This window comes from Camarhynchus parvulus, chromosome 17 (genome assembly GCF_901933205.1).
Source record: "Camarhynchus parvulus chromosome 17, STF_HiC, whole genome shotgun sequence".
In the NCBI taxonomy this organism is placed as follows: Eukaryota; Metazoa; Chordata; class Aves; order Passeriformes; family Thraupidae; genus Camarhynchus; species Camarhynchus parvulus.
Genome location: NC_044587.1, coordinates 4,622,220 through 4,645,922, shown reverse-complemented (window position 1 = coordinate 4,645,922; position 23,703 = coordinate 4,622,220). Strand labels below are relative to the sequence as shown.

Genomic DNA, 23,703 nt, shown 5'->3' with positions numbered 1-23,703 from the left:
GGACTGGGGCTGGCAGGAGGCTGCTGGTTTTATCTGAGATGCTGCTTTTGGGCTTGGGAGAGCCTAAGCCTCTGCTCATTATTTAGAAAGGCTTCGAGGAGGTTTGTACTGGTTGGCCTCACTTGTGAGCAGCCGTAATACGATGAGCGATTAGGGACTGTGGAGCTTTTTAGGCAGTGTCATTAGGCTGTTGATGAGCTCAGGAGAGAAAAGGTCCTTTTTGGCTGTGCCTGAAACAGGCTGGTCCTGCTCTGACCTGGCGCTTCCTCCTGCTGTGCTCCCCGACCTCCTGAGCCCAAGGCAATGGGTGAAAAGCGTGTCCTGCGGACAGTGATGGCTTGGCTGTCACCCTGTGTCCTTGAGCTGGGTCAGATCTGGAGTAGCTCAGCTCATCAGTGAGATGATGAGCTTGTGGTCATGCACGAGTGAAGCTGAGATGTTCCTATTTTCACTGTCTGCCAGGTATTGAGAGAATTTGGGGATGATTACCTCTGAAAAGGTGACTTTAGACCATTTGTGCATCAGGGAAGAGGATGGTGATGTGTGTCCTGACAATTGCTTTGGGACAGAGCTCCTTTACCCGTTATGGGGTTTCCCCATTTGTTTGGGCACTGCTGGTGAAGCCTTCTTGCTCAGGGGACATTCTGGCAGTGTCACTGCCCCATCCTCCCCTTGCCCCTCGAGGGCTGTGGCAAAGCAGGGAGCAAAATCTGCTGAATTTTCTCTGCCCTCCCTCATCTCCTGTCAGCCTTGGCAGAACTTCCTGCAGCTCAGCAGCGTGGTGGCCCTCCGTGGTCTGGCTGGCATCTCCAGCACTGCATTTGCAGCAGTGTTAATTAAATACTTTCTGCAATCAGCGACACGCATGACCCCGCTCCCCGAGCTGGGCTGGGCTGGAATGTGCCATCATCGAGCGAGAACATGACTGCTGCCATCCCAGGGAATTTCTAATAGAGATTTACTCATCCCAGGCCTCTCGTTTCTCCATTTTGTGACATTTTGCAAAGTTCAGGTTTACAAAATAAGCCAGCGTGCATGAGAGATGCTCCAGCCATTATTTACACTGCAGGTTTATTTTCCCACTACACTGAAGATGGGGTCTTCACTGCGTGGTCAGCAGAGCTGGGGGGTGTGCTGGCAGCTGCCCTTTCCTCCTCCCTGCCCATGGGGCTGCTGTTTGTGACAAAGAGCACCCTGTCACCCCAGCTGTGCCCCCTTGCAGGGCTGGGAGAGCAGCAGAGCCATGTCTGTGCTCATTGGAATGCTCGTGGCATCCTGCAGCTCAGCCTGCCTCCAACCCCTGCTCCAGTCCCAGGGCGAGGGATGCAGGGGGAGAGGGAACTGGACACAGTGTCAGGAAGGGACCATGTAAGGCTGCTGTGGTTTTTGGACTGTGATTTGGGATGCTTTAAAAATAAGGCTGTGCTGAAAGCGGGAGGAGAGCATGGAGGCAGCAGGCTGCCAGCAGAATCCTGTTACTGTGCCCCAAGTCTCAGCTACAGGCACAAAAGCCATTTTTGGCAAATCACTGGTGGTAGGAGCTGCCTGTTCCAGGAAGGTGAGGCAGCTGAAACACAGGTAGGTGTCCATCCCAGAGGCTTGCCCCTCCATGGCACAAGGTGGTGGTCAGTGCCTTCCTGACCCTCTCCCATTTAACCTGTGGCCAGCTCCTGTGAGTGGTGGGACCTGGGGCAAACCACCAAGCTGGGTGACCAAACCTTCTCCTCCTCAGGATGGAGCTGTCCATCCTGTGTTCCCCTTCCTCCAGCAAGTTCAGCTCATCCCTTTAGGAGAAGCTCCTGCTGGAAGTTAAGAACAGAACCACTCCAGGAGTGCAGTGGAGCCCGGGGCAGTGACCCAGCTCTCACCCCAGCCCCAGGGCGTGGATGGGGCCACCCTCAGCCTCAGCGGTGCTGGAGGCAGGTAAGAGGCACCCAGCCCCACACACCCTGCCAGAACCTGGCCGTGCTGCCAGCCTGGAGCTGGGCTGTGGGACACGAGGGGCTGTGGGATCTGGCACACCTCGCTCCTGCCCCGCGCCTGCCTTGTCAGGTCTGATCAGGGGGAGGATCAGTTGGCCCTGTTCCTCGCTCTCCAGATTTAATTAACGGGCCTTTCATCTCTACCCTGAAGGAATCTGCTATCTTCTGTCTTCTTAATTAACGTTCATTAAGCAAATCAGAAGAACATTTTCTCCTCTCCGCCTCCACGGCTTTTAACCCTTGCGGGGTTCCAGGTCTGTGTTGGGGCAGAAGAAGGCTCCTGGACAGGTTGGTGTCATCACAGCCTTGGTCACCACATCCCTCAAGTGCTTGGACCAAAGTCCTGGAGCAGTGGCTGAAGTCTCTCCAGGTACAGAGGAGTTCAGGTGAGGTTGGGCTTTGTTACCAGTGGACCACAGCAAGTGTAGGGCATCCCCTTGGGCAAGGGGCAAACTTGTACCCACCACCTGGCAGGAGCCTGGTGAGGGCTTATCCAGTCTGGGGCACAGCTGAATCCATCTGGGAATGTGCAGTTCCCACCCCAGCTCCAGCATCCCCACTGCAGAGCACAGCAGTGTCAGCACCAATTCCCACCAAGCTCTGCCCCTGTGGGCCATGCCCTCACACCCAGTGGGCTGTGCTGGAGGAGGAGGAGGGATTGGGACACTCATCAGCATCCTGAGCCCTGGCTGTGTGGTGTCATCACTCTCTAGCATGGACCCCTCTGTAACAGGGGCAGGCAAATCATCTCAGGGATGAGTGCTGCATCCCAAGGAGCAGGAGGCAAACCCTTGACACGAAAGGTTTGGTTAGAGCATGCTGTTAACAGTGCCAAGGTCGTGGGATCAATCCCCATATGGGTCATTCACTTAAGAGTTGGGCTCAATGATCCTTTTGGGTCTCTTCCAACTCAGAGTATTTTATGATTCTATCTCCTGTCCTGAGCTTACAGCCTCAGTACCACAGGAAAAGCAAAACACCTGGAAAACCTCATCCCTGCAGGATGCAAATCCCATTAAAACTGGTGCTGGGAACGCGCAGGGCAATTATTGAGCTGCAAACCCTTCTCTTTCTCCCCGGAGGCTGACAGTGGGTTTCCCACTGGCTGCCCACTCCCAGGCAGCTGCTGCACAGCTCCTGGATGCTGGGAAATGCAGCCTTCCCAGAGGAGCTGGCTCTGGCTGTCAGAGCCTGGGTCAATATATGATAATGGGGCTTTGAAACGGCGCTGCTGCCCAGGACTCTGATTCACAGCTCCCCTCTGGTGCTTTCTCCCGCAGCGTGTAGGGGAAGGAGAATAAAATAAATAAGAGTAGAAGGGAAGGGGAGGAAGGGAGCTTAAATTATATATGAGTACTAAGTTTCCAGAGCCCCTGTTGGCAGCTCAGAGAAGTGGGGTGGGGGTCAGAGCTCCCCTGTGCATCCCATTTTTGTAAATACAGCCCCGTGGGGTGCGGGTCAGGGTTTGCCCAGGGGCATGGCACCATGCCAGGCTGCCTGTCTCCCTGATTGCTGCCACCCTCCTGCCCTCATGGGTCAGACCTGGAGGGTGCCGTGGTCCCCAGAGGGATTCCCCTGGCACAGACTATAATTAGCATTAGCTGAGAGCTGCTAATGAGGCCTGGTGATGATCTGGTTTTGCCACCCCATGGAGATGCCTCCACAGGAATGTGACCTCAGTCAGGTCTGGGGGACTGGGCTGGCTCAGAGCAGCAGGCAGGGATGGGACCCCCCACTCGAGGGTGCTGGTGTGGAGACTTGGGATGTCACAGACCCATAACCCAGGCAGGCTGGTGTAAATGCCCCCCATAAATCAGTGTGGGGAGAAGAAGGTGCTGAATCTGTTTCAAAGCCTTTCCCTAATCCCCTCTTGATTTTGGGGCAGCAAAAAAAAGCGGTGACCCCTACCAATTGAAGGACAAAGTCTCAAGTGAGGTATGCACCACCACAAGCCCATTCCCAGGGCTGAGAAATGGAGGAGCTCAGCTCTGCCCACGCAGCTGAAGAGGCAAATCCCCAATCCACAAAGCAATGGAGATGTTTCGGGGATGGAGCACTGGCTGGTCCCGTCCCCAGGGCCTGGGCACTGCGGGGATCCCAAACTCCACAGCTCTGCCTCACACACGAATATTTCGACATTCCCAGCAGCTTCCACAAGATGGACCTCGGAGCGAGAGGAGGTGCCGGGTGGGGGGACCCGTCCCATCCCATCCCACCCCGTCCCGTCCCATCGCGTCCCGCCTGCTGCTATCCGGAGGAGGCTCAGAGTCCGGCCGGGAGACCCGCGGCATGGCACGGCCTCCGGGGCTCTGCCTGCTGGCCCTGCTGGGGCTGGGGGTCTCGTCCCCCTGCTGGGACCCTCGGGGGCAGCCCCGCCGCTGCATGCCCGTCTTCGAGAACGCCGCCTTCGGCCGGGCCGTCCGTGCCAGCAACACGTGCGGCTCTCCCCCGGAGGATTATTGCCTGCACATGGGCGCCCAGCACGCCGGCGCCCTGTGCCACCGCTGCGACGCCAGCGACCCCCGGCGCCACCACAACGCCTCCTTCCTCACCGACTTCCACAGCCAGGAGGAGAGCACCTGGTGGCAGAGCCAGTCCATGGCCTTTGGCATCCAGCACCCCAACTCGGTCAACATCACCCTGCACCTGGGTGAGTGCCAGCAGGAGCCCCGGCGGGGTCGGTGGAGGGCAGTGGGTGCGAATGGAGGGAGATCGGGGTGCAGAGATGAGGGTGGATGCTCCTGCACCCTGCAGCTCTTGCTGCCAGCGCTGGGTTAAGGACAGGATCCTCCCCATGGCTTTTTAGGGGGTGTATGGAGGGAGCTGCCCTCTGCAAAGCGCTGAAAGGACTCGGGGAGGCTCTGCCCTGTCCACCAGCCGAGCCCCAGGACGCCAGGAGCTGCGCCTGTCTGTGCTGCTTCCCAGCCAGCCATGCCCGGAGTGCCTGCTTCCCCCTCCACCCCGGGCTGCTTTTCCCCCTGATTTTGGAAGCCTGAGGATCAGGAGGCAGATGGTTCCCACCCTGGGAGAGCCTTGCCCGGGGAGGGTGACTGCCGTGGGCGCCAAGCCCCCCCTGTTTCACCCCCGTGCGTTGCTCAGGGTGCCTGGTATGTCTCGGGGTGCCGAGCTCCAGACACACCGTGCAATCCCAGTAGGATTCCCCAGCTGGCATCAGACCCTCTGTGTTTTAAATACCGTGCAAGCCGCCCACCTGGAGGGTACTTAAACCCAAGGGGCATGCCTGGCATTTTAAAAAGGTTTTATAACATTTTCCTGCCATCTAAACTCTCCTGGCTGTTGGCCAGAGCTGTAAAATCTTCATTCTCTGCAGTCTCCTGCCATCTGCATGCCGAAGGCGGGTAGTGGAGGGGCTGCGGCTGGAGCCGGTGAGGGGACAGCCGAGTGTCGGGGTGGCACTGGTGAGGGGACAGCCGAGTGCCGGGGTGGCACTGAGCCGTGCTGGCGGGACCCAGCGCGGTCGGGGTGGCCGTGGAGGGTCCGGCAGGGCCGGGGGAGCTGCCCGGCTGGGTGGAGGTCGCTGCTTTCCCAGCCCCCTGCGAGGGGAAGGACATCTGATCCTATCCCGGGGCTGGGCTGGGTACCAGGAAGCGGGGCTGAAGGAATCTGCCATCCTCACTCCCTGCTCCTGCCAGCCCTGAGGGCATTTGCCAGCCTCTTGTCCACCCAGCGCACGCTGTCAGATTGTCCCCAGCCCGTGTGTGGGTGACCCGGGGCACAGACCACCCGAACGCAGCCTGTGTGGCTGAGCCAGCTGCCGCCACCAGGAGACTTTGTGGCCGCCAGTCCCAGCTCGGCACAGCCACATGTGCGGGCTCTGCGAGCCCCGGGGCTGCTTTCCCATTCTCTGTCCTTCTTCCAGCTCTTCCCTGGCTCCTCTGTGGTCTTTCTTGGACCCCACACTTGGGTTTCCAGTGGAGCCCACTCCCTGTGGCTGCCCTGCTGTGTCTGTCTCTGTTAACACAGCCAAGGCTCAAGGACTGCACCGAGCTCATCTTCCAGCCCTATAGCCCCTCGTGAGCTGGAGCATCCTCTGCCATTCTACCCTTCTTCCTGCACGGCTCCTTTATCTTGCCATGCTAAAAAATACCATCTAAGTGCTAGGCACATCATTGTCTGACATTTCCCACAACTGCCAGGCCCTGTTCTTGTCCCAGCCACAGATGTTTTTATTGCTGCCTTAATGCTTTCACTTGGGTTAAGCAGGAAAAGCCCAACTGCAGTGCCCTGGAATGCAGCCTGGGCTGAGCCCTTGCTCCTGAGCTCCACCAAGTAATCGGGTGTTTCATCCCAGGCAGTGTGTCCCCTCAGCCTGCCTGTCTTGCTCAGTCACACCTCTTGTAAGTTCTCCAGCGTGGTTGCCTGGGGAGCTTATTATATAAGACAAGGGATGACTTGGACAAGACCCGTGTTTACCTGCATGTTGTTGATTGGCGTTAATTAGATTATACTCCTTTAAATCTCTCTCTCTCTGTGAGGTTCCAGCCATGCTGTTATGGTGCAGTGGGCTCGCAGCTGGTCGATCATCCCAAGTGTCCACAGCTCTTGTATTTGCCCTGTCAGATGTCAGGAAGGAACTCAAAATATCCGTGGCTTGCAAAAGGCAACAGACACCAGGGCTCCTCAGGAAGCAATCTGAATGCCAATGGCTCACTTTGGAGTGTCTAGATCAGGCATTATCTGTGTCTGTGACTCTGATTTTCCTGTAGGACTAGAGATGACAGGACATGTAGGTGACATGATTGTCCCACATGCTCCTTTCCACCTGTCCAGAATTCTCTTCTTGGAGCCCCAGAGCAGTACAAGCTGCAGTTTGGGCTCAGGGGAAGGCAGGTGCACAGCTGGGAGAGCACCCAGGGGTCCTGGTGCTGCTTGTGCACCATTCCCAGCATCACTGTCCAGCAGCACATCTGGCTCTGGGACATGTCACACCTGAGCAGCAAAGAGGAGACAACCAGCCTCTGTTATTTTCTGGATCTTATTTTCCTTAGGAGAAATTGGCTGATTAAAAAGCCTGTCTGAGAAAAGCACATGAAAATTCTCAGACACGCTTTTTAATCAGCCAAATTTCTCCTCTCACGAAAATTCCTCCGAAAAGTGAATCTGCTCCACCCCAGCTGGAGGCACCGAAATGGGGCTCCCCCAGCTCGGCCATCCCTTCCCCTCGAATGGGGCCACTTGGGGCAGGGGTGGTTTATTGACACAGCTCTGCCTTCCCTTCCTCTCCCAGAGGAAACTGCTCCGGGAGGTGACGGCCCCGACCTCGCTGTTTTGGTAGAAACCCTCTCGGGACCGCGCTGTCTGGGAACCGGCGCCTGCCAGGCGTGTCCCCTGCTCGGGGCGCAGGACAGGGCCACCGCCGCTGCCACCAGCGCGGAGCGGGCCCCGAGGGAGGGGAGAGGCACAAGGCAAGGGTGGGACAGCCCAGCTGCAGCCCCTTCTCGGCCCTCGTCACCTCCGGGTGGGCTGGGAGTGGGTCTGTCCCTCTCTCCCGGCAGTGCCGGGCGCTTCCTGCATCCCTGATGGGATGCAGCTGCTTTTCCCAGCGCTGGTAGCCGGCCGCCTCGGCTCCCCCGCAGCAAAGTCGCAGCACATAACGCGACAGTATTCATATGGGCCCAATTAAAGGCTTGTTTTCCTAGTCCCGGAATAACCCCTCTAACATTCCCAACTCATTATCTTTTCAAATAAAGCCAAAACCTTGCAGCTAATTGTTTTGTGCTGTCAGGAGTGGTGCTGCTATGGAGCAATTCGGGCTTTGAGCTGGTCCTTCATCTCTGGCAATTAAGTGGGTCTGATGTTCACTTTGGTGTTTTCTCTTTTCCTTTCTGCTAATCCTTTCAAGCTCTTTCAGAGCTCGCCGGATGCCCCAAGGATTGGTGGCCTCTCTTTGTCTTCATCCCAGCAAAGATGGAAGCGATGCCAGGTCCTGGCATGCAGCTCCCTGGGAAGAGATTGGCCTTGACCCTTTCCAGCTCTCCATCCCTAAAGCACCAATGCCCTGGGGATGCTTTCAGTGCTTTGGGCCAGCTGCTGGATAGAGCCTGGATTTGGAGCTGCCTTTTGCCCATGCAACCCACCCAGTGCACCACACAAGGGTGGGAGGCAAGAGCCAGCTTGGATCAGGACTGGGTTTGGGCTGCATCAAGGAGGAGCTGCTTGAGGGCAGCTGGGTGGGGGTGCTGATTTGTCCATTTTTAGCTGTGCTGGGTGCTGCAGGGTGCTGTTGGCATAACCCAGGCTGTGGTGCCCATCGGGTGGCCGGCACAGGGTCGCAGCGTGGTGGCTCTGTCCCCAGGCAAAGCCTACGAGATCACCTACGTGCGGCTGAAGTTCCACACCAGCCGCCCCGAGAGCTTCGCCATCTACAAGCGCAGCCGCGCCGAGGGGCCCTGGGTGCCCTTCCAGTTCTACAGCGCCTCCTGCCAGAAAACCTACGGCAAGCAGCCGCGGCAGTACCTGCGGCCGGGCGAGGACGAGCAGGTGGCCTTCTGCAGCGATGAGTTCAGCGACATCTCCCCGCTGAGCGGCGGCAACGTGGCCTTCTCCACCCTGGAGGGACGGCCCAGCGCCTACAACTTCGATGGAAGCCCTGCTCTGCAGGTGCCACCAGGGTGGGAGGGGGTGTGGGGCACGGAGCCTTGGAATTGAGGGCATTATTGCATTCCCCTGGGGTAAAAGTGCTGGGGATGTGCTGCAGCCCGGCTTGAAAAGCTGCAGGATGTGGCCTGGTTGGGGTGGGAGCTGGTGGCCCAGACCTCTCCACCAAGGTGGCTTCCCCATGTCCCCTGCAGGAGTGGGTGACAGTCACTGACCTGCTCATCTCCTTGAACCGGCTCAACACATTTGGGGATGACATCTTCAAGGACCCCAAGGTGTTGCAGTCGTACTACTATGCCATATCTGACTTCTCTGTTGGTGGCAGGTGAGGAGCAGCCAGGCAGAAGTATGGGGACCTTCTTGGGCCTGTGGGACTGGGGCAGCTGATCTCCACCCACCTCAGTCTGAATTGTGATTTTGGGGTAAACTGCTCAGATGTGGCTTCCTCCATGTGTAAACTGGAGCTGGAAGTTCAGATATGGGTGATTAAGCCTGGAGACCTCCCAGCTGTGCAGAATGGTTGTCTTTTCCCACTAGCCCATTCCGTGTGCCACAAGCTGCATTTGCTTTGTTCCCTCCCAGCAAAATGGCTTTTAATGACATTGGGGCTCGTGTTGCTCCTCCTGTGACCCTGCTGGCTCCTGGGCACTGCAAAAGGGGAGCCATGGGGTTCTAGTGGAGAGATAACCTGAAGCTGTAGAGGCCACTGGAGGAGCTTGGAGTCAGCATGGCCACAGGCAGAGGAGCTGGAACAGCTGCCAGCAGGAAAGGGCAGCAGATGTGGGATAGAGATGCCGGTGGCACCCACTTGGTGCTGCCTGTGGGCTGTGCCGCACATGCTCTTCCCCAGCTCGGAGAAGTGGAAAATCTTCCCATCCCTGAGAGCGCTGTCTGCCCCAGGCAGCGGGGCTGGGACAGCTCCCAGCCGGCAGACCTGGAGCTGTTGTCCCACCTCTGGGGTCAGCAGCTGGAGCTGGTCAGCACAGGCCACCCTCAGTGTGTGACCTCCCGACTGGCCAGGCTGGGAGAGCCTCGGGGACACAGCGGGCGGCCTCAAGGCCAGCACAGCCTGAGCTGCTCTCACCCCACAGCCAGCCCAGCAGCAGGGCCACACACTGCACAGCCTGGGCACTGTCCCACTGCTGCTGCTGCCCACACTGTGCTCAGAGTGGCTGCCCCGTGCTGGGGTCTCACTGCAGGTGCAAATGCAATGGCCACGCCAGCGAGTGCTTGCCGGACGAGGCCGGGCAGCTGGTGTGTGTGTGCCAGCACCACACGGCTGGCACCGACTGTGAGCACTGCCAGCCCTTCTACCAGGACCGGCCCTGGGCGCGCGGCACAGCCGAGGCTGCCAACGAGTGCCTCCGTGAGTATCCCCGGTGCCTCCACAGCCACAGGGATGGCTGGCCCTGATGGGTGCCCGGCTGCTGCATCAGCTCACCTGGCACCTCCTGCCCTTCCTGCACCTGCTCCATTTTGGGAGGGAGGGAGGATTTGTACCCCGGGGCTCCCCTTCCCTGCAGCACCCGAGTATTTCCATTCCCTTTACCCCACGAGTGCAGCCATCTGCTCCGTGCATCGTGCTGCACCCACCTCTGCTTCCGAGGGCGGAGGCACCGCTGAAAGCTCTCACTGCCGGGCCAAGGGGTCCCATCCTGCCCATCCGACCCACAGGAGGTTGCCGTAACCTCCAGCGCCCGCCAGGTGCCCACCCGTCCTCCCTCCTCTCCCCCAGCTTGCAACTGCAGCGGCCGCTCCGAGGAGTGTTTCTATGACCGGGAGCTGTTCCGGCGCAGCGGGCACGGGGGACACTGCCGCAACTGCCGCGACAACACGGCCGGGCCCCACTGCGAGAGCTGCAGGCAGAACTACTACCGCTGGGAGCCGCAGGGAGCCTGCCAGCCCTGCCACTGCCACCCCGCAGGTGCGTGCGGCTGTGCCCAGCCGAGCTCCGGCTGCAAAGCTACCGATAACCCAGCCGGAGTTTGCTGGGAGGGATGGTTTTGGTGGGTTCTCTCTTGCTGGGGTTTCCCGTCTTTCCCTGGCTGGGGTTGAGCCTCAGGGCTGCCCGGGGTCCCCGCAGGCTCCCTGCAGCCCCAGTGCGACAGCTCGGGGACCTGCGTCTGCAAAGCCAACGTGACGGGCTGGAAGTGTGAGCGCTGCAAGGACGGCTACCACAGCCTCAGCGAGGGTGGCTGCAGGTGAGGAGGAATCCGGCCCCGGGCAGGAGCAGTGGGATGGGACCGGGGCTCACCTCCTGCCTTTATCTCGCCCCATGCAGACCCTGCACCTGTGACCCCGCGGGCAGCGTGGGCACCTGCGACCCCAACACGGGGCACTGCACCTGCAAGGAGAGGGTGGAGGGGCACTTGTGCAACAGGTGAGCACCTGGCATGGGGACAGAAACACTGTCCCTTTCCAGTCTTGAAATTGGTGGCAGGGCTGTGGGGCTGCATTCCTTTGGACCACCGGGACTGGGCTCACAGGAGCTGTCACCAGTGTCCCACACAGTGACACTGCTGTGGTTCCCTGCAGCTCTGCCTGCCCTGTGCCACATACTCCTGTTTCCTCCCTGTGCCCAGGTGCCAGCCGGGCTGGTTTAACCTGCAGCCCCACAACCCCATCGGCTGCAGCAGCTGTTTCTGTTACGGCCACTCCAGCGCCTGCAGGGCGGCAGATGGCTACGAGGAGACGCACATCCGCTCCGACTTCAGCCAAGGTAACGAACCCCCCCAGCCCCAGGTAAAACGGATGGCGCTGCTCTGCCAATTTCAGCCAAAACTATTTGGGAAGGATGTGGCTGAATGTCCCTCTTTGGGGCTGAGCACCTCCCTTTGGAGCTAACTGGTGGTGATGGGTGGAGAGGGGTTTCTCTGGCTTGCCCCTGTTTTACTGTTAAACCTCTGCTTCTGCCCCCAGCTCCACGGGGACAGGGTGGCACCCCTCCATGCCAACCTGCTGCTGGGGCTGTGCATGGCTCAGGGTGGGCTGAGGGGCCAGCCATGGACATTGCACCACACCAGGGACTTTGGGATCGCTAAAGATCAGCTCAGGAAGATAAAAAAACTAATAGGACGGAGCCTGCTGGGAACTTTCCCAATTATTCCCTTCTGTCCCCGTGCTCGGCTGGGATGTGACAACGCGGTTGGACGGGCGGGCGGGAGGTGGTGCTTTTGCCTGGCTGCTGGCAGGGCTGGATGCGTGCGGGATGCTGGGGAAACCCTGCCATCTGCCGCGCACGCCGGCGTGTGCAGCCCCGCCGCGGGGACACCGCGGGGACACCGCGGGGACGGGCACCCTCGCGGGCACCCCGCTCCGCCGCGCCTCTTCCCAGATGGATGCGAATGCGCCAGGCACGGGCGGATCTTAATTGCCTTTAAACCGCGCTGCCAATTGCTGCGCTGCTGGAATGTCTTCACGGCCTTGAAACCGAGCCAGGCTTTAAACCGAGTCTTTTTTTCCATCCTTCACACAGCCAGTTTGGGGCTGCTCCCTTGGGGACTGGTTTGGCAGTTTCTGAGATGCAGCCACAGCACCCTCCTAAATCCCCGCTCCCCAAAACATTCCCCAGTCCGCAGTGGAGGGGGATCAGATGGAATTTTCTTATACTGGGTGAAAGTATAAATTCGGGGATGATTTGATAACAGAGCACAGCCCACTTGAGAGATTTCCAAGTGTTTGTCCTGCAGGGCTGGAAGAAATAACTAACCCTGTGGAGTGGGGGGGAGTTTAACTGGTTTCTTGAGGAAACCAACTTAGTGCAACTATGCCCCGTCTCTTCTGGGCTTCTCCAGCATTTCTCCTCCAGCTTCCTGCGCTCACTAGCCCACAGCAATGTTAGAATGGCAGCACAGGCAGGAGGGCAAAAGTTTAAAGAGAATAATTTCCTCCAAATCTAAGAAAATAAATACATGAGGGGTGGTTAAGGCCACTCTCCAGTGCATGAGAACACAGGGCCCAAGTGGGGCAGGGTGTTACAAAATACTGGCCCTTTCCAAAACTCGAGAGAATGTTGGGAGGAGGGGCAGAGCCCCTGAAAGCAGCACCCTGCTGGTGCTGTGCTGGCAGGGACTCACTGCTCCCTTAGCTGTGCCCTGCCACTGCATCCTGTCACACAGGGCTGGAGGGCTGGGCTGCCACAGCTCCAGACACCACAGAGCTGCCTCTGCGCTGGGCTGGCCGGGAGATCGTCGCTGAGTGGGACGGAGAGGAGCCAGTGGATTTCCTTGCACCAGGTATTGTGTGTGCTGGGTCCCTGGGGGCTGCTCTGCCATGAGGTGCTCTTGTCCCACTGCCATGCTGGTGCAGGAAACACTGGGCTCCATTCCAGAGCTGCGCATGTTTCTGTAGCAGAAGACAGTGGGGGGCATTGGAACAGTGCATTGGGACCCCAGGAGGGCAGGTTGGAGCTGGCACCACCCTAGGAGGGTGACTGTGGCTCCTGATGGTGGTGGTGGGAATAGGGCTGCGCTGGCAGTCCTGGCAGAGCTGGTGCCTCCATGTCCTACAGACTCTGCTCCTCTCTCCCCTCACAGAGAAGTTTCTGCAGAACCAGCGCCTCAGTTATGGGCAGCTCCTGTCCCTGCTGCTGGGAGTGGAGAACGGGACAAGAACAGAACCTGGGGTGCCTCTGCTCCAGGTCCAGCTGCTGCTGGAGGGCGAGGGTTTGAAGATCACCATGTCCAGCAGCAAGAGCCAGCTCCAGCATGGAAAGCAGGCTGTCACCTTCAGGTACCCATCATGGAGTTTTGGGGAGCCTCAGTGGGGTTTAGGCCTCGGTGCCTGATTTGTCTGGGCTCCCTTTACTGCTCTCTGTCCATCTCGGGGGCTCCCTGCCAGGGTCCCAGCCAGGAGCTGAGCTGTCCTGCAGCACCCAGCTCATGCTGGCCCTGTCCTGCCTCCCCCACTCCCTCTCCAACAGGCTGCACGAGGCAGAGGAGGGTGCAGAGCCTTTGCTGTCAGCCTTCAGCTTCCAGCGCCTGCTCTCCAACCTGAGCTCCCTCCGCCTCCGTGTGAGCCATGGCCCTGGGAGAGGTGGGTGGCTCCACAGGACATCTCCGTGGGACCAGGCTGGGGTGGCACTGGAGACATGGAAGCAGCATCAGGCTCCCGAGGATGAGAGGGACTCTAGGAGGTGTTTTGGGGCAGGGGCTGCCTCCTCTCTGTGAACCCCCCTGGGCTCTCAAGGAGGTGTTTTGGGGTCTGTCTGGAGCATTTCAGAGCAGGGGATGCAGCATCCCATTCCCACACGGCTCTCCCCTCTCACAGGCAGGCTGTCCCTGAGCGAGGTCCAGCTCACATCTGCTCGCCCGGGGCCGGGCCCACGGGCAGGCTGGGTGGAGGAGTGCACGTGTCCCATGGGATACACGGGGCAGTTCTGCCAGTCCTGTGCACCTGGATTCAAGAGGGAGATCCCATTTGGCGGCCCCTTCGTCAGCTGCGTGCCCTGCACCTGCAACCAGCACGGGGACTGCCACCCCCTCACAGGTGTGCACCCCCCGGCCCCACCACTCACCTGCTGCTCCGTGTGTGGGTGATAAATCTCTGCCTTTGCTTGTTCTGAGGGAAGCTGGGAACCACTGGTGAGGTTGTGGTTCCCGAAATTTGCAAGTTGAATTGCTTGGGTGGTTCTAGGGACAGGGTTCATATCTGCAAAGATAGAGACTATTAATGAAGTGCAATAATTAATGGTGGTAATTTATAATTAGAGGAGCATTTTTTCATTATACTTTCATGATCTCTAAGGAGGAGAAGGGAAGGGTGCTGGTGCTCAGAGGAGTGAGGGGCCAGGGCAGCAGAGAGGGTTTTGCTAGGCTGGGTCTCACAAGCAGCTTCACCACCCGATGAGAGGAGCAGGACTGGGGGCAGCTCTGGAATCTGCAAACTGAGGGTGAATCTGAGCAGAGAAACAAGGAAAAAAGCAGGAAAACACAGAGGGAAGACACCAGAGGAGCCAGCTCTTGTGCTGCCAGCCCAACCCCTGGTGGCTGGTTCTCCTCAGTGGGGAGTAATAATGATGTACAGCAGGGATGCAGAGGGCTGGAGGAGGCAGAGAGCCCGGCGAACGCCCCTGCCCACGAAACCACGGCGGCAGCTCTGCAAACCCGCCCTCATCCCGCAGAGTGGTGCTGGCGCCGCCGACTGCACAATCCCCAGGGATGGGGCCAGACTTTTGATGTTCCGGCCCGGGCGCTGCCAGCCTGCGCACTTCCTTTAGTTTATTTTTCCACTTCTTCCTGCCACCCGCTTTTTCTTTATTTTCCATCGTCTGACTCTGCCTGGATGTGGGGAAAATGGAATAACACCCCCTCCCGCGCAGCCTTCCTGGTATGACCCGACCCCACAAAACACGGGGGGAAATCCTCCTCCTGACTCCTCTGTCTCCAGTGAAGCAGAGCATCTGCCTGGAGCTGGGGGGTTCCTTGAGCACTCTTCCTTCTCTTCCTCCCTCTCCTCCTCGCAGCCGATTTCGGAAGGCTGACTCAGAGGCTCGGCTCGCTCTGGAGGAGATGCTCCCCGGTGGGTGCCGGGCCGGCTGTTTGTGTTTTCCAAGCCGGGCTGGAAAGGACGCGCCTCGACGCTCAGAAATGTGTTGTGGATTACGGCAGGCGCCGGCAGCCTCCGCACACATCGATGGTGCTGCCTGTGCCAGAGCTGCCTCGTCCCTGCGTCGCTGTGGCCGCCGTGGCCTTTCCAAAACTTTCTCCCTCGACCAAAGACAGGGCAAGGAGGGAAAATGTCCCGAGTACCGGTTGGAGATGTGCAACCCCTCGCTTGGAGCTGCACATCCCTCTTGCCGCGCTCAGCGCTGGGCTCTCTATCCCTCCCGCAGTCCCTGCTGTTATTCGGGGTTGGATTTTCGTGGATCCTCAGCTCCGTTTTCCTCCCCGCAGGGCACTGCCAGTGCTCACACAACACAGAGGGTCCCTCCTGCGAGCGCTGCAGCCCCGGCTTTTACGGCAACCCCTTCTTAGGGCGCTCCGACGACTGCAAGCCCTGCCCCTGCCCCGGCCGCTCGCCCTGCACCGAGGTGCCCAGCACTGGGGAGGTGGTCTGCACCCACTGCCCCCCGGGGCAGAGAGGTGAGGCTGGGGCTGGGTGGGCACAGGGGCTGTGGGCAGCGTGGGCACGGCTGGATCCTCCCCACCGTTCCACCCTCCCCAGGAAAGCGCTGTGAGCTCTGCGATGACGGGTTTTTCGGGGACCCCCTGGGGCAGAGAGGCCCCGTGCGCCCCTGTGAGCCCTGCCAGTGCCACGGGAACGTGGATCCCAATGCCGTGGGGAACTGCGACCCCGTGTCCGGCCGATGCCTGCGCTGCCTCTACAACACAATGGGAGAGCACTGCGAGAGGTGCCGGCCGGGCTTCTACGGGGACGCGCTGGCTCCCAGCCCTGCTGGGAAGTGTGCTCGTAAGTACAGCCCCCGGGCACAGCTCACTCGCAGCCAAAATCCTCCCAGCTGTGAAGGCAGAGGGTGGAAGGGGATGCCCTGCAGGTTTAGGGGCTGATGGATGGTCCAGGTTACCCCCACGTGTTCCCCTTTGCCCTCTTGCTCCACAGCCATCCTTCCCCCGAGATACTCTGGCTTGCAGGGGCTCTTTGGAGCCTGGCTGATGGGGGAACGTGGCTCTCCACGTTGTCAGGAGCTCAGCCCCAGAGCACACCATTCCTGCAGTCCCATCCACCAGCCCCATGCTGGGATTTAAGGGTTATTTTGTCTGGTTATTTATGCTGGAATTTAAGGGTTATTTTGTCTCCCATAGCTTGTGACTGCAACCCCAGTGGCTCAGACCCGAGGCTGGAGGGCTGTGATCCTGGCACAGGCCAGTGCCACTGCCTCCCACATGTGACAGGCAGAGCCTGTGGGCAGTGCCAGCCTGGCTACTACGGCCTGGAGCCCACCGTGGGGTGCAGGAGGTATTGTGGGGCATGCCATGGGGCTGCCAGGGAGTGGCTCCATGCTCCCAGCTCTGCTCTCTGCATTGATTGCCTGCTCATGACCCTCCACTTCTCATGCCAGCTGTGAGTGCCACCCAACAGGGTCACGGGAGAGCGGGTGCCACGTGCTGACGGGGCAGTGCTCCTGCCAGCCTGGTGTCACTGGGAGGAGATGTGACCGATGCCAGCACGGCTTCTTCGGCTTCTCTGCCAGGGGCTGCCGAGGTAACGGGAATGGGCACTGCATCTTTGTCCCCAAAGCAGGGCTGGCAGCCACACTGTGATGCCTTTCTGCCCCCACTGCAGCCTGCAACTGCTCCCCGCTGGGCTCCATCACCCCGCAGTGCCACGAGAACAGCACCTGCCTGTGCCACCCTGGCTTCGTGGGCTACAAGTGTGACCGCTGCCAGGCCAACTTCTTCCTGGAGCCGCTGGGCTCCCGCTGCCAGCAGTGTCCTGCCTGCTACGGGCTGGTGAAGGACGAGGTACAGCCTTGCACTGCTGAGACAGGCACAGCACCCCTGTGTGACCGTGCTCATAGGGGTCTTAGGATGAGGGGAGAGACGAGGATCTGACTCCATGTTTCAGAAGGCTTGATTTATTATTTTAGGATATATATTATATTAAAACTATACTAAAAGAATAGAAGGAAGGATTTCATCAGAAGGCTAGCTAAGAATAGAAAAAGAAGGAATGATAACAAAGGTTTGTGTCTCAGACTGAGAGTCCAAGCTAGCTGACTGTGATTCACTATTAATTAGAAACAACTGCATAAGACCAATCACAGATCCACCTGTTGCACTCTACAGCAGCAGATCATCATTGTTTGCATTTTGTTCTTGAGGCAACTCAGCTTCTCAGGAGGAAAAATCCTAAGGAAAGGATTTTTCATAAAAGATGTCTGTGACACCCCTGCAGTGCCTCACTGTCCCCCCATGTCCCCCCGTGTCCCCCTGTCCTGCCCGCAGGCTGACCGCCTGAAGGCCAGGCTGCAGGAGATGGAGGAGTGGCTGCAGAAGCCAGGCTGTGACACACACCCGGGCCAGTCTGCCGTGCTGGGAGATGCACCCCGTGGAGATGGGCTGCCCAGCCCACACCTCCTGAGAGGTACAGGGCACTCTCCTCTCTCCTTCCTCCCACCCTCTGCTCCCTCAGGGTGCTGTGACATGCTGGGGGGGTGCAAGGAGGTCCCAGGTGGGTGCTGGCCTCAGTGTGGTGTGACCTGGGTGGGGCCAGTGGAGGGGACATGCCTTTTTGGGAGGACAGAGCACTGCAGGGATGCTCACACCACTGAGGTCTTGGAGCAGGCAGTGATGGGCATTACTGGGGGCTGAGCACCAACACATGGGTACCCTTTGGGTGCTGAATTCCTGGTCCCCCCTGAGCACCCAGAGGGACTGTATTCCCCTTTCATCAGTAGGTGTTAGGGGCTGGGGCAAGGGGCAGCTCCACTGGGCAGCAGGGAGCCCTGAGCAACCCCAATGGGCAACGAGATGCTTGTGCTGCCCACAGGTGCCTGGGCCACCCTCTTGGTGCAGGTGGGGCAGCTGGCAGGGGCACTGAACACTGCACAAGGCCGTCTCAGCAACGCCAGCCAGGCCACCAGTTGCTCTGACCACGGACCCCCCAAGACCTGCACGCTGCTCTCAGAGATCGGGGCCGTGCTGCAGTCGGCTGAGCAGGAGATCCTGCACGCTGCTGACACCCTGGCTACCATGGTGGGGGCTCTCAGGGGCCCTGGGCTCCTGGGGGGGTGGTGGCAGTCCTGGGGAGCACTGGGATGTGCCTGCCACGACTGTTGGGGTGGGATGTGACCAGCAGAGTGGGGGAGTGGGAAAGCCTGGGGTCCATGTGGGTATAGCGCTCCTTGCAGCTGAGTCAAGAGGAGGTATTTTCCTTGCTCAAGCCCTTTGGGAGGTTCTTGGTGGTGCTGGGCTGGCAGGGTGCAGGGGTGCCTGCTCCCTGCCAGGGTCTCAGTGCTGCTGTTTGCATTCCAAGGAAATTCCCCAGGAAATCCCACAGCAGCCCACAAACTGGAGCCACTGGGCCCTGGAAGCTCAGGCTCTGTCCAAGAGGTAAGATTTGAACAGGCAGAGGAAGCTGTCAGCCCAGCTGGGAGTGCAGGGGGCACTCCTTTGCCAGGAGGCCAATCCTGATTCCCTCTGTCTGGGTGTCCTTGTCCCTGCAGCCACAAGGACTCCGTGGCACAGGTGGAGGCCACGGTCAGGAGAGCGCTGCGTGCCTCCAACGCCAGCTCCGAGCTCCTGAGGAACCTGCTGGAGAGGAACACCACACAGGACGTGCAGCACGAGCTGGAGGCCGGGTGAGGGGCTGGCAGGGCACCAGAGCCCCTTTCCTCTGGCCAGGTCCCTGTTACAGGGCTCAGCCACAGGGATTTGGCTCCTGCCCAACAGGCACGTGCTGAGCACCTTCAAACTCATTGCACCACAGAGCTGTAAAGCAGAGGGACTGGGTGCTGTGTGCTGGGGGGTTCAGGAAAAGCCCCCAGAATTTCCTGCTACATCCATGTCCAGGGCCAGGTTGTCCTCTTTGTCCTTCAAGGGACCAGAGGGCCCTGGCTGACAGCAGTGTCCTGTGTAGGTATGAGGAAATCCAGCGGGCACAGGAGGAGCTGGGTGCTGGCATGGCAGAGGTGGCAGTGGAGGCCAGGAGAGCTTTGACAGCTGTGGAACAGACACATGCTGACCTGGCTGAGAGACTTTTGCAGGTGGCTGCTCTGGGGCAGGTGAGCAGCACCCAAGCTACAGCTCCTGCTGGCATCCCTGCCTCCTGCTTTACCAGTGCTGCCTCCCGAGCTGGGAGATGATCTCATGGAGCCTTTGGCACTCCTGATCCTGCAGCAGGTGCTGCCAGTGCAGGCTGGAGACCTGGCACAGGAGCTGGCAGCGCTGGAGCAGGCAGCAGCAGCCCAGGAGCCGTTGGCTCAGCAGGCTGTGGAGGCATCCCACGCACTGGCAGCTGGATTGCACCTGGAGCTGCAAAGGACTCGTGGCTTCAAGCAGGTAATTGCTTCTCACAGGACTGGGGAGCCCCATCCCTGCTGCTCCAGCAGCTGGAGGGACCACACCTGCAGCCAGGGAGCTGGGAGAAGATGTTCTGGGAGACAACTTCCCTTGGGGTCCCAGATGTCCCTAGGAGCTTGCCTGCCAAACGGGAGCAGGCTGAATCCCACATTTCCCAGCTGCCCAGCCTCATTTCTCCTCTATTCTCCTCTCCAGCTGCAGGACCAGGCTGGCTCTGCCCATGGCATGGCCACCATGGCTGTCTCCCGAGGAAAAGATGTTCTCTCTGATGCTGAGGCCCTCCTGGCCAGCTTGGAAGGTAAAAGGCTCCAGTGAGAGCATCTCCAGCCACAACCTGGCTCTCACCAGGTGACAAGGGGGGAAGTGGACAGTTTGGTGATGGCCAGGTTGCTCCCATAGGCATGAAGAAGGTGCTGGGGCATCAGAAGAGCCAGGCTGCCCTGAGGAGGAAGATGGCCACTGTGCGGGACAGAGTGGTGGTGGATGCTCAGAGGAAGATTAAACAGGCAGAGAAGACACTGGGAAACTCCCTGTCCATCTCCACCACAGCCCAGAGGACAGCTGGGGAGGCTGAGCAGCTCTCTGAGGAGAGTGCCAAGGTCTGAGCTGAGGGATTGGGGTGGAGCTGCTGGGCATGGCCAGGCTCACAGCCATCACCTACAGAACCCAGGCTGCTGCAGGCAGGGCTGTGTCTCCCCAGGTGACTGTCCCCATCTCTATCCTTTGCAGAGGGCACGGGCTGTGCTGCAGGAGAGCAAACAGGCCCTCAAACACGCCAGCCAGCTCGCCATGCGTGCCAATGAGACCCAGTGGGAGCTGTCCCGGCAGGAGCACATGGCTGAGAAGCTCAGGGGACACCTGGAGGAAGCACAGCAGGTCAGTTGGGTTCCCTTGGGCAGGTTGTGTCCTCCAGAGCATGGAAGCAGCTTTGCCCACATCCCAAAGCATAGGGAACAATCTGGTTTGGGAGCTCCACTATTAGGGACAACAGTTTGGGGATGTTCCTGGGATCTCCTCTACCATCCAGCCAAGGGTCAGTGATGTCCCTGATCTGGGTGTCTGTCTCTGTTGGAAGGTGGGGTCAGAGGTGAGTGAGATGGCAAAAAGTCTCCAGGAAGCTCGGGGCTCACTCATGTCAGACATCGAGACCCTGAACAACCTGCTGAGCAGCCTAGGTGAGACCTGGGGGGAAATGGGGTGCAGGTCCACGGGAAGGGCTGGGCTCTCCTGCTCGCTGGTAGTCCTGCTTGATGGCCATCCAGGCTGAGCTGGGTGCTCTTTGCCTGAGATCATCCATGGTCTCAGCAAGGCTTCTTTAAGGCTCATGAAGAATGAATTGGGGCTTGCTGGATGTGTGTGCTCATGTCTGCTCTGGGTACACTGACCTCCCTTGGGATCCTCAGGGGGAGCAAGGCTGGCAAAGTCTCTTTGGAACTGAAGGCTGTGCAAGACTGGGTTTGCTCCTTGTTGCTGGTTGGTCTTGCTCCAGCTCCTCCTGTTTTTATCACATGGGTTTATTTCTGAGCATTCCAGGATTTTTGCATCCAAGAAATTTTGCAAAAGCCTGGAAACCATGACCCATTTGTAAGAATGAGAAGTGCCCAGGCCCTGCCTGGAGCCATAGCTCTGTTTGCTTGTCTGTGATCAGTGAGAAGCTGCAAAGCCTCCATGCTCTGCTGCACCCACTCCTTATAGTCTGCCTGGTGCCATGCAGTACATCCAGAACATCTCCTGTCCCCTTCTCTGCTCTCATCCATGTCCTCTCCCTCCCTGCCCAGGTAAGCTGGAGCAGGACACGGAGGTGGAGGCAGTGCTGAGCACGGGGAGGCTGCAGCTGGAGCAGCTGTGGCTGCGCCTGGCCACGCCGGGTCCCCTGGCCAGGCAGCTCAGCCGGCTGCAGCAGGAGGCAGCACGGCAGCAGGAGCAGATCCAGGCGTTTGAGAGCGACTTGGCTGAGATCCGGGCCGACAAGCAGAACTTGGAGGACATTTTGCGGAGCCTCCCTGAGAGCTGCTCGAAGTGACAGGTCGCTGGCTGCTGCCACATGTCCTCTGTGCCCACCCTGCACAGGGAATGGCAGAGGGAAGGACACTCTGCATTCACCAGCACCAATCCCTCCCACTGCACTGCCCTCCTACAGCATCACACCCCAGGTCCTTCTCCACACCCGTTCAGGCACTCTGCAGCATGACTCCAGCCACCACCTCTGTCCTTGGGATGGGGGGACACCCACCCACCAGGGGCACTGATGTTTCTGTGCAGGATATGGAGCCGTTCCAGGGTTGGTCTCCCACTGCAGAGTGAACAAAGAATCCTCACAGATCTCCTCCATCCCTTCTTTCCCATCGCAGCACGGCGCACAGGGCAGGGACAGCTTACCAAGTATGCAATGTACCCAAGCTGTACTGCCTGGCACTCCCTCCTGCCCCAGGAGAAGAGAGAGGCTCTGACACGTGCTGGAAGCTGGTCCTGCTGCACAGCACCCTGCAGTGTCATGCTGTGGTCACAGAGGTGCAGAGAGGAATCCTGGTGAAGCCAGGCAGAGAGCTGCTCACCGGAAGGGCACACAGCTTGCCTGCTTCCCAAGGGAAAGGAGCTCACAGCAGGGAGGGCTAAATTAATGAGCAGAAACAAAGCAAAGATGCATCCTCACCCAGCTCCTGGAAGGCAGGTGAGACATCCTCAGCCTGCTTCAGTATGAGAGGAGCTCAGATCTTGCTGTTCCCTTGCTCCAGGATAAGACAAGGCCACAGCCAGCTCTGCTTGGCTCACTGAATGTCACCAGGCATGGCTACAAAACAGCCAATTGCCACCAATCCCAGGGAGGTGTCAGAGCAGCAGCACCCACAGCCCCACGAGCCCCACTGGAGAGGAGCTGGCTGATGGCAGCAGGCTGTGCAGCCAGTGTGGACTGGATGGGGAACAGCTGGACACCGCTCCTGCCTGTGTCACTCCCACGGGGTGGCAGAGGTCAGTGGCTGTATTGCCTTTAAAGGAAAGGCATTTATGCTCCTCTGTGCTCCCGTGTGGGCTGGGCTGCAGGACAAGCCAGGTCCTGGCTCAGCCCACCTTGTGCTGGCTGTGCTGGGACTCCAGGTAGCTGAAGTCATTCCCATGAGACCAGAAACGAGTCCCCCAGGCTGGAGCTTGCTTCATTTTTTAACCGGTTTTACCTATGTTTTTTCTGCTCACAGTGCTGCAAATCAGGTTTGCTAAAGTCTTGTGTAATTTATGTAAAATTGCTGCCATCGATGCTGAATTCCCCCAGCAACATCTTTGGCGGGTCCAGTGGCCTGGAAGGAACACAGGATTCTCCTACAGAGAACAAAGCCATTGCCCTTCTAATTCTGCACAAAAGCTGCCCGAGGAGTGGGGTGCCAGAGCTGCAGTGCTGTGGGGGTGTGATGGCAGGGGCTCCCCTGCTGCTGCCCAAGGACAGCTCTGGGAAAGCAAAACCATGGAACAGTGAGAGCACAGCGTGATCATCTCGGCCAGAGGCAGGGGGCCGTGGCCACTTACTGTCTCTCTGGGAGGACAATTATGCATCTCCAGTGAACACACAAATTTGCTGCTCTGACAGAAATGTCAAGCCTCTGCTGTGTGCCTGCTGCTGAAGATGTGGTTCACGCTGCCTCCTGCTCTCCCTGGAACTCTGTGTTTTTCGATGGTGCCACCTGCCTAGAGATGTATCCATTAAAAATTCTTAATATAACACACAGCTGTCCATCCAGGGTGAGTGGCGGCAGGAGAGCACACTGTACCTGAGTCTGCTGCTTTTAAAGAGCAGGGGTTGAAATGTGGCTGCATTTGGGGCGGTGAGGGGCAAATGTCTGAAAATTCTAGCATAAAATCATGCTAGTACATGATTTTAACATAAGGGGTCAGGCTGACACCGCGGGGGCGTGCGACCCTGGCCGGGACATCACCTCGACCCATCCCTTTTCCCGCTGCTCGCACTCCAGGGTTAATCCATCGCTTGGAAGCGGCTGTTCCATCCCGCCCCTGTGACTCTGCCGCCGGTACCGGCGGGGTGATGCTGCTCCCAGGGCAGCTCCGGAGCGATGCCCGGTGTCCCGGAGCCGCGCCCGGCGGGCGGTGCGGGCAGAGGGAGCCGCTCCCTT

The 23,703-nt window shown here is 59.1% G+C and overlaps 1 protein-coding gene across 2 annotated transcripts; it reads left to right on the top strand.

Annotated features, from left to right (window-relative positions):
- Window positions 1-4,244: 4,244 nt before the first annotated feature.
- On the top strand, window positions 4,245-23,287 carry LAMC3 (laminin subunit gamma 3). Of its 2 annotated transcripts, XM_030961317.1 has the most exons (28): window positions 4,245-4,632; window positions 8,299-8,603; window positions 8,795-8,925; window positions 9,800-9,966; window positions 10,336-10,524; window positions 10,684-10,801; window positions 10,882-10,980; window positions 11,183-11,319; window positions 12,719-12,835; window positions 13,136-13,331; window positions 13,522-13,634; window positions 13,869-14,087; window positions 15,494-15,682; window positions 15,765-16,010; window positions 16,364-16,517; window positions 16,621-16,763; window positions 16,845-17,023; window positions 17,507-17,645; window positions 18,051-18,256; window positions 18,537-18,613; window positions 18,727-18,861; window positions 19,140-19,284; window positions 19,400-19,561; window positions 19,778-19,880; window positions 19,982-20,181; window positions 20,312-20,458; window positions 20,658-20,757; window positions 21,361-23,287. In XM_030961317.1, the coding sequence occupies exons 1-28, from the start codon at window positions 4,272-4,274 to the stop codon at window positions 21,603-21,605; spliced, it is 4,722 nt and encodes a 1,573-aa protein (XP_030817177.1). In that variant the 5' UTR covers window positions 4,245-4,271; the 3' UTR covers window positions 21,606-23,287. The 2 variants fall into 2 exon arrangements, with proteins under 2 accessions (XP_030817177.1, XP_030817178.1); XM_030961318.1 differs by lacking the exons at window positions 20,312-20,458; window positions 20,658-20,757; window positions 21,361-23,287 and having other exon boundaries at window positions 19,518-19,561; window positions 19,982-20,114.
- The last annotated feature ends 416 nt before the right edge of the window (window positions 23,288-23,703 follow it).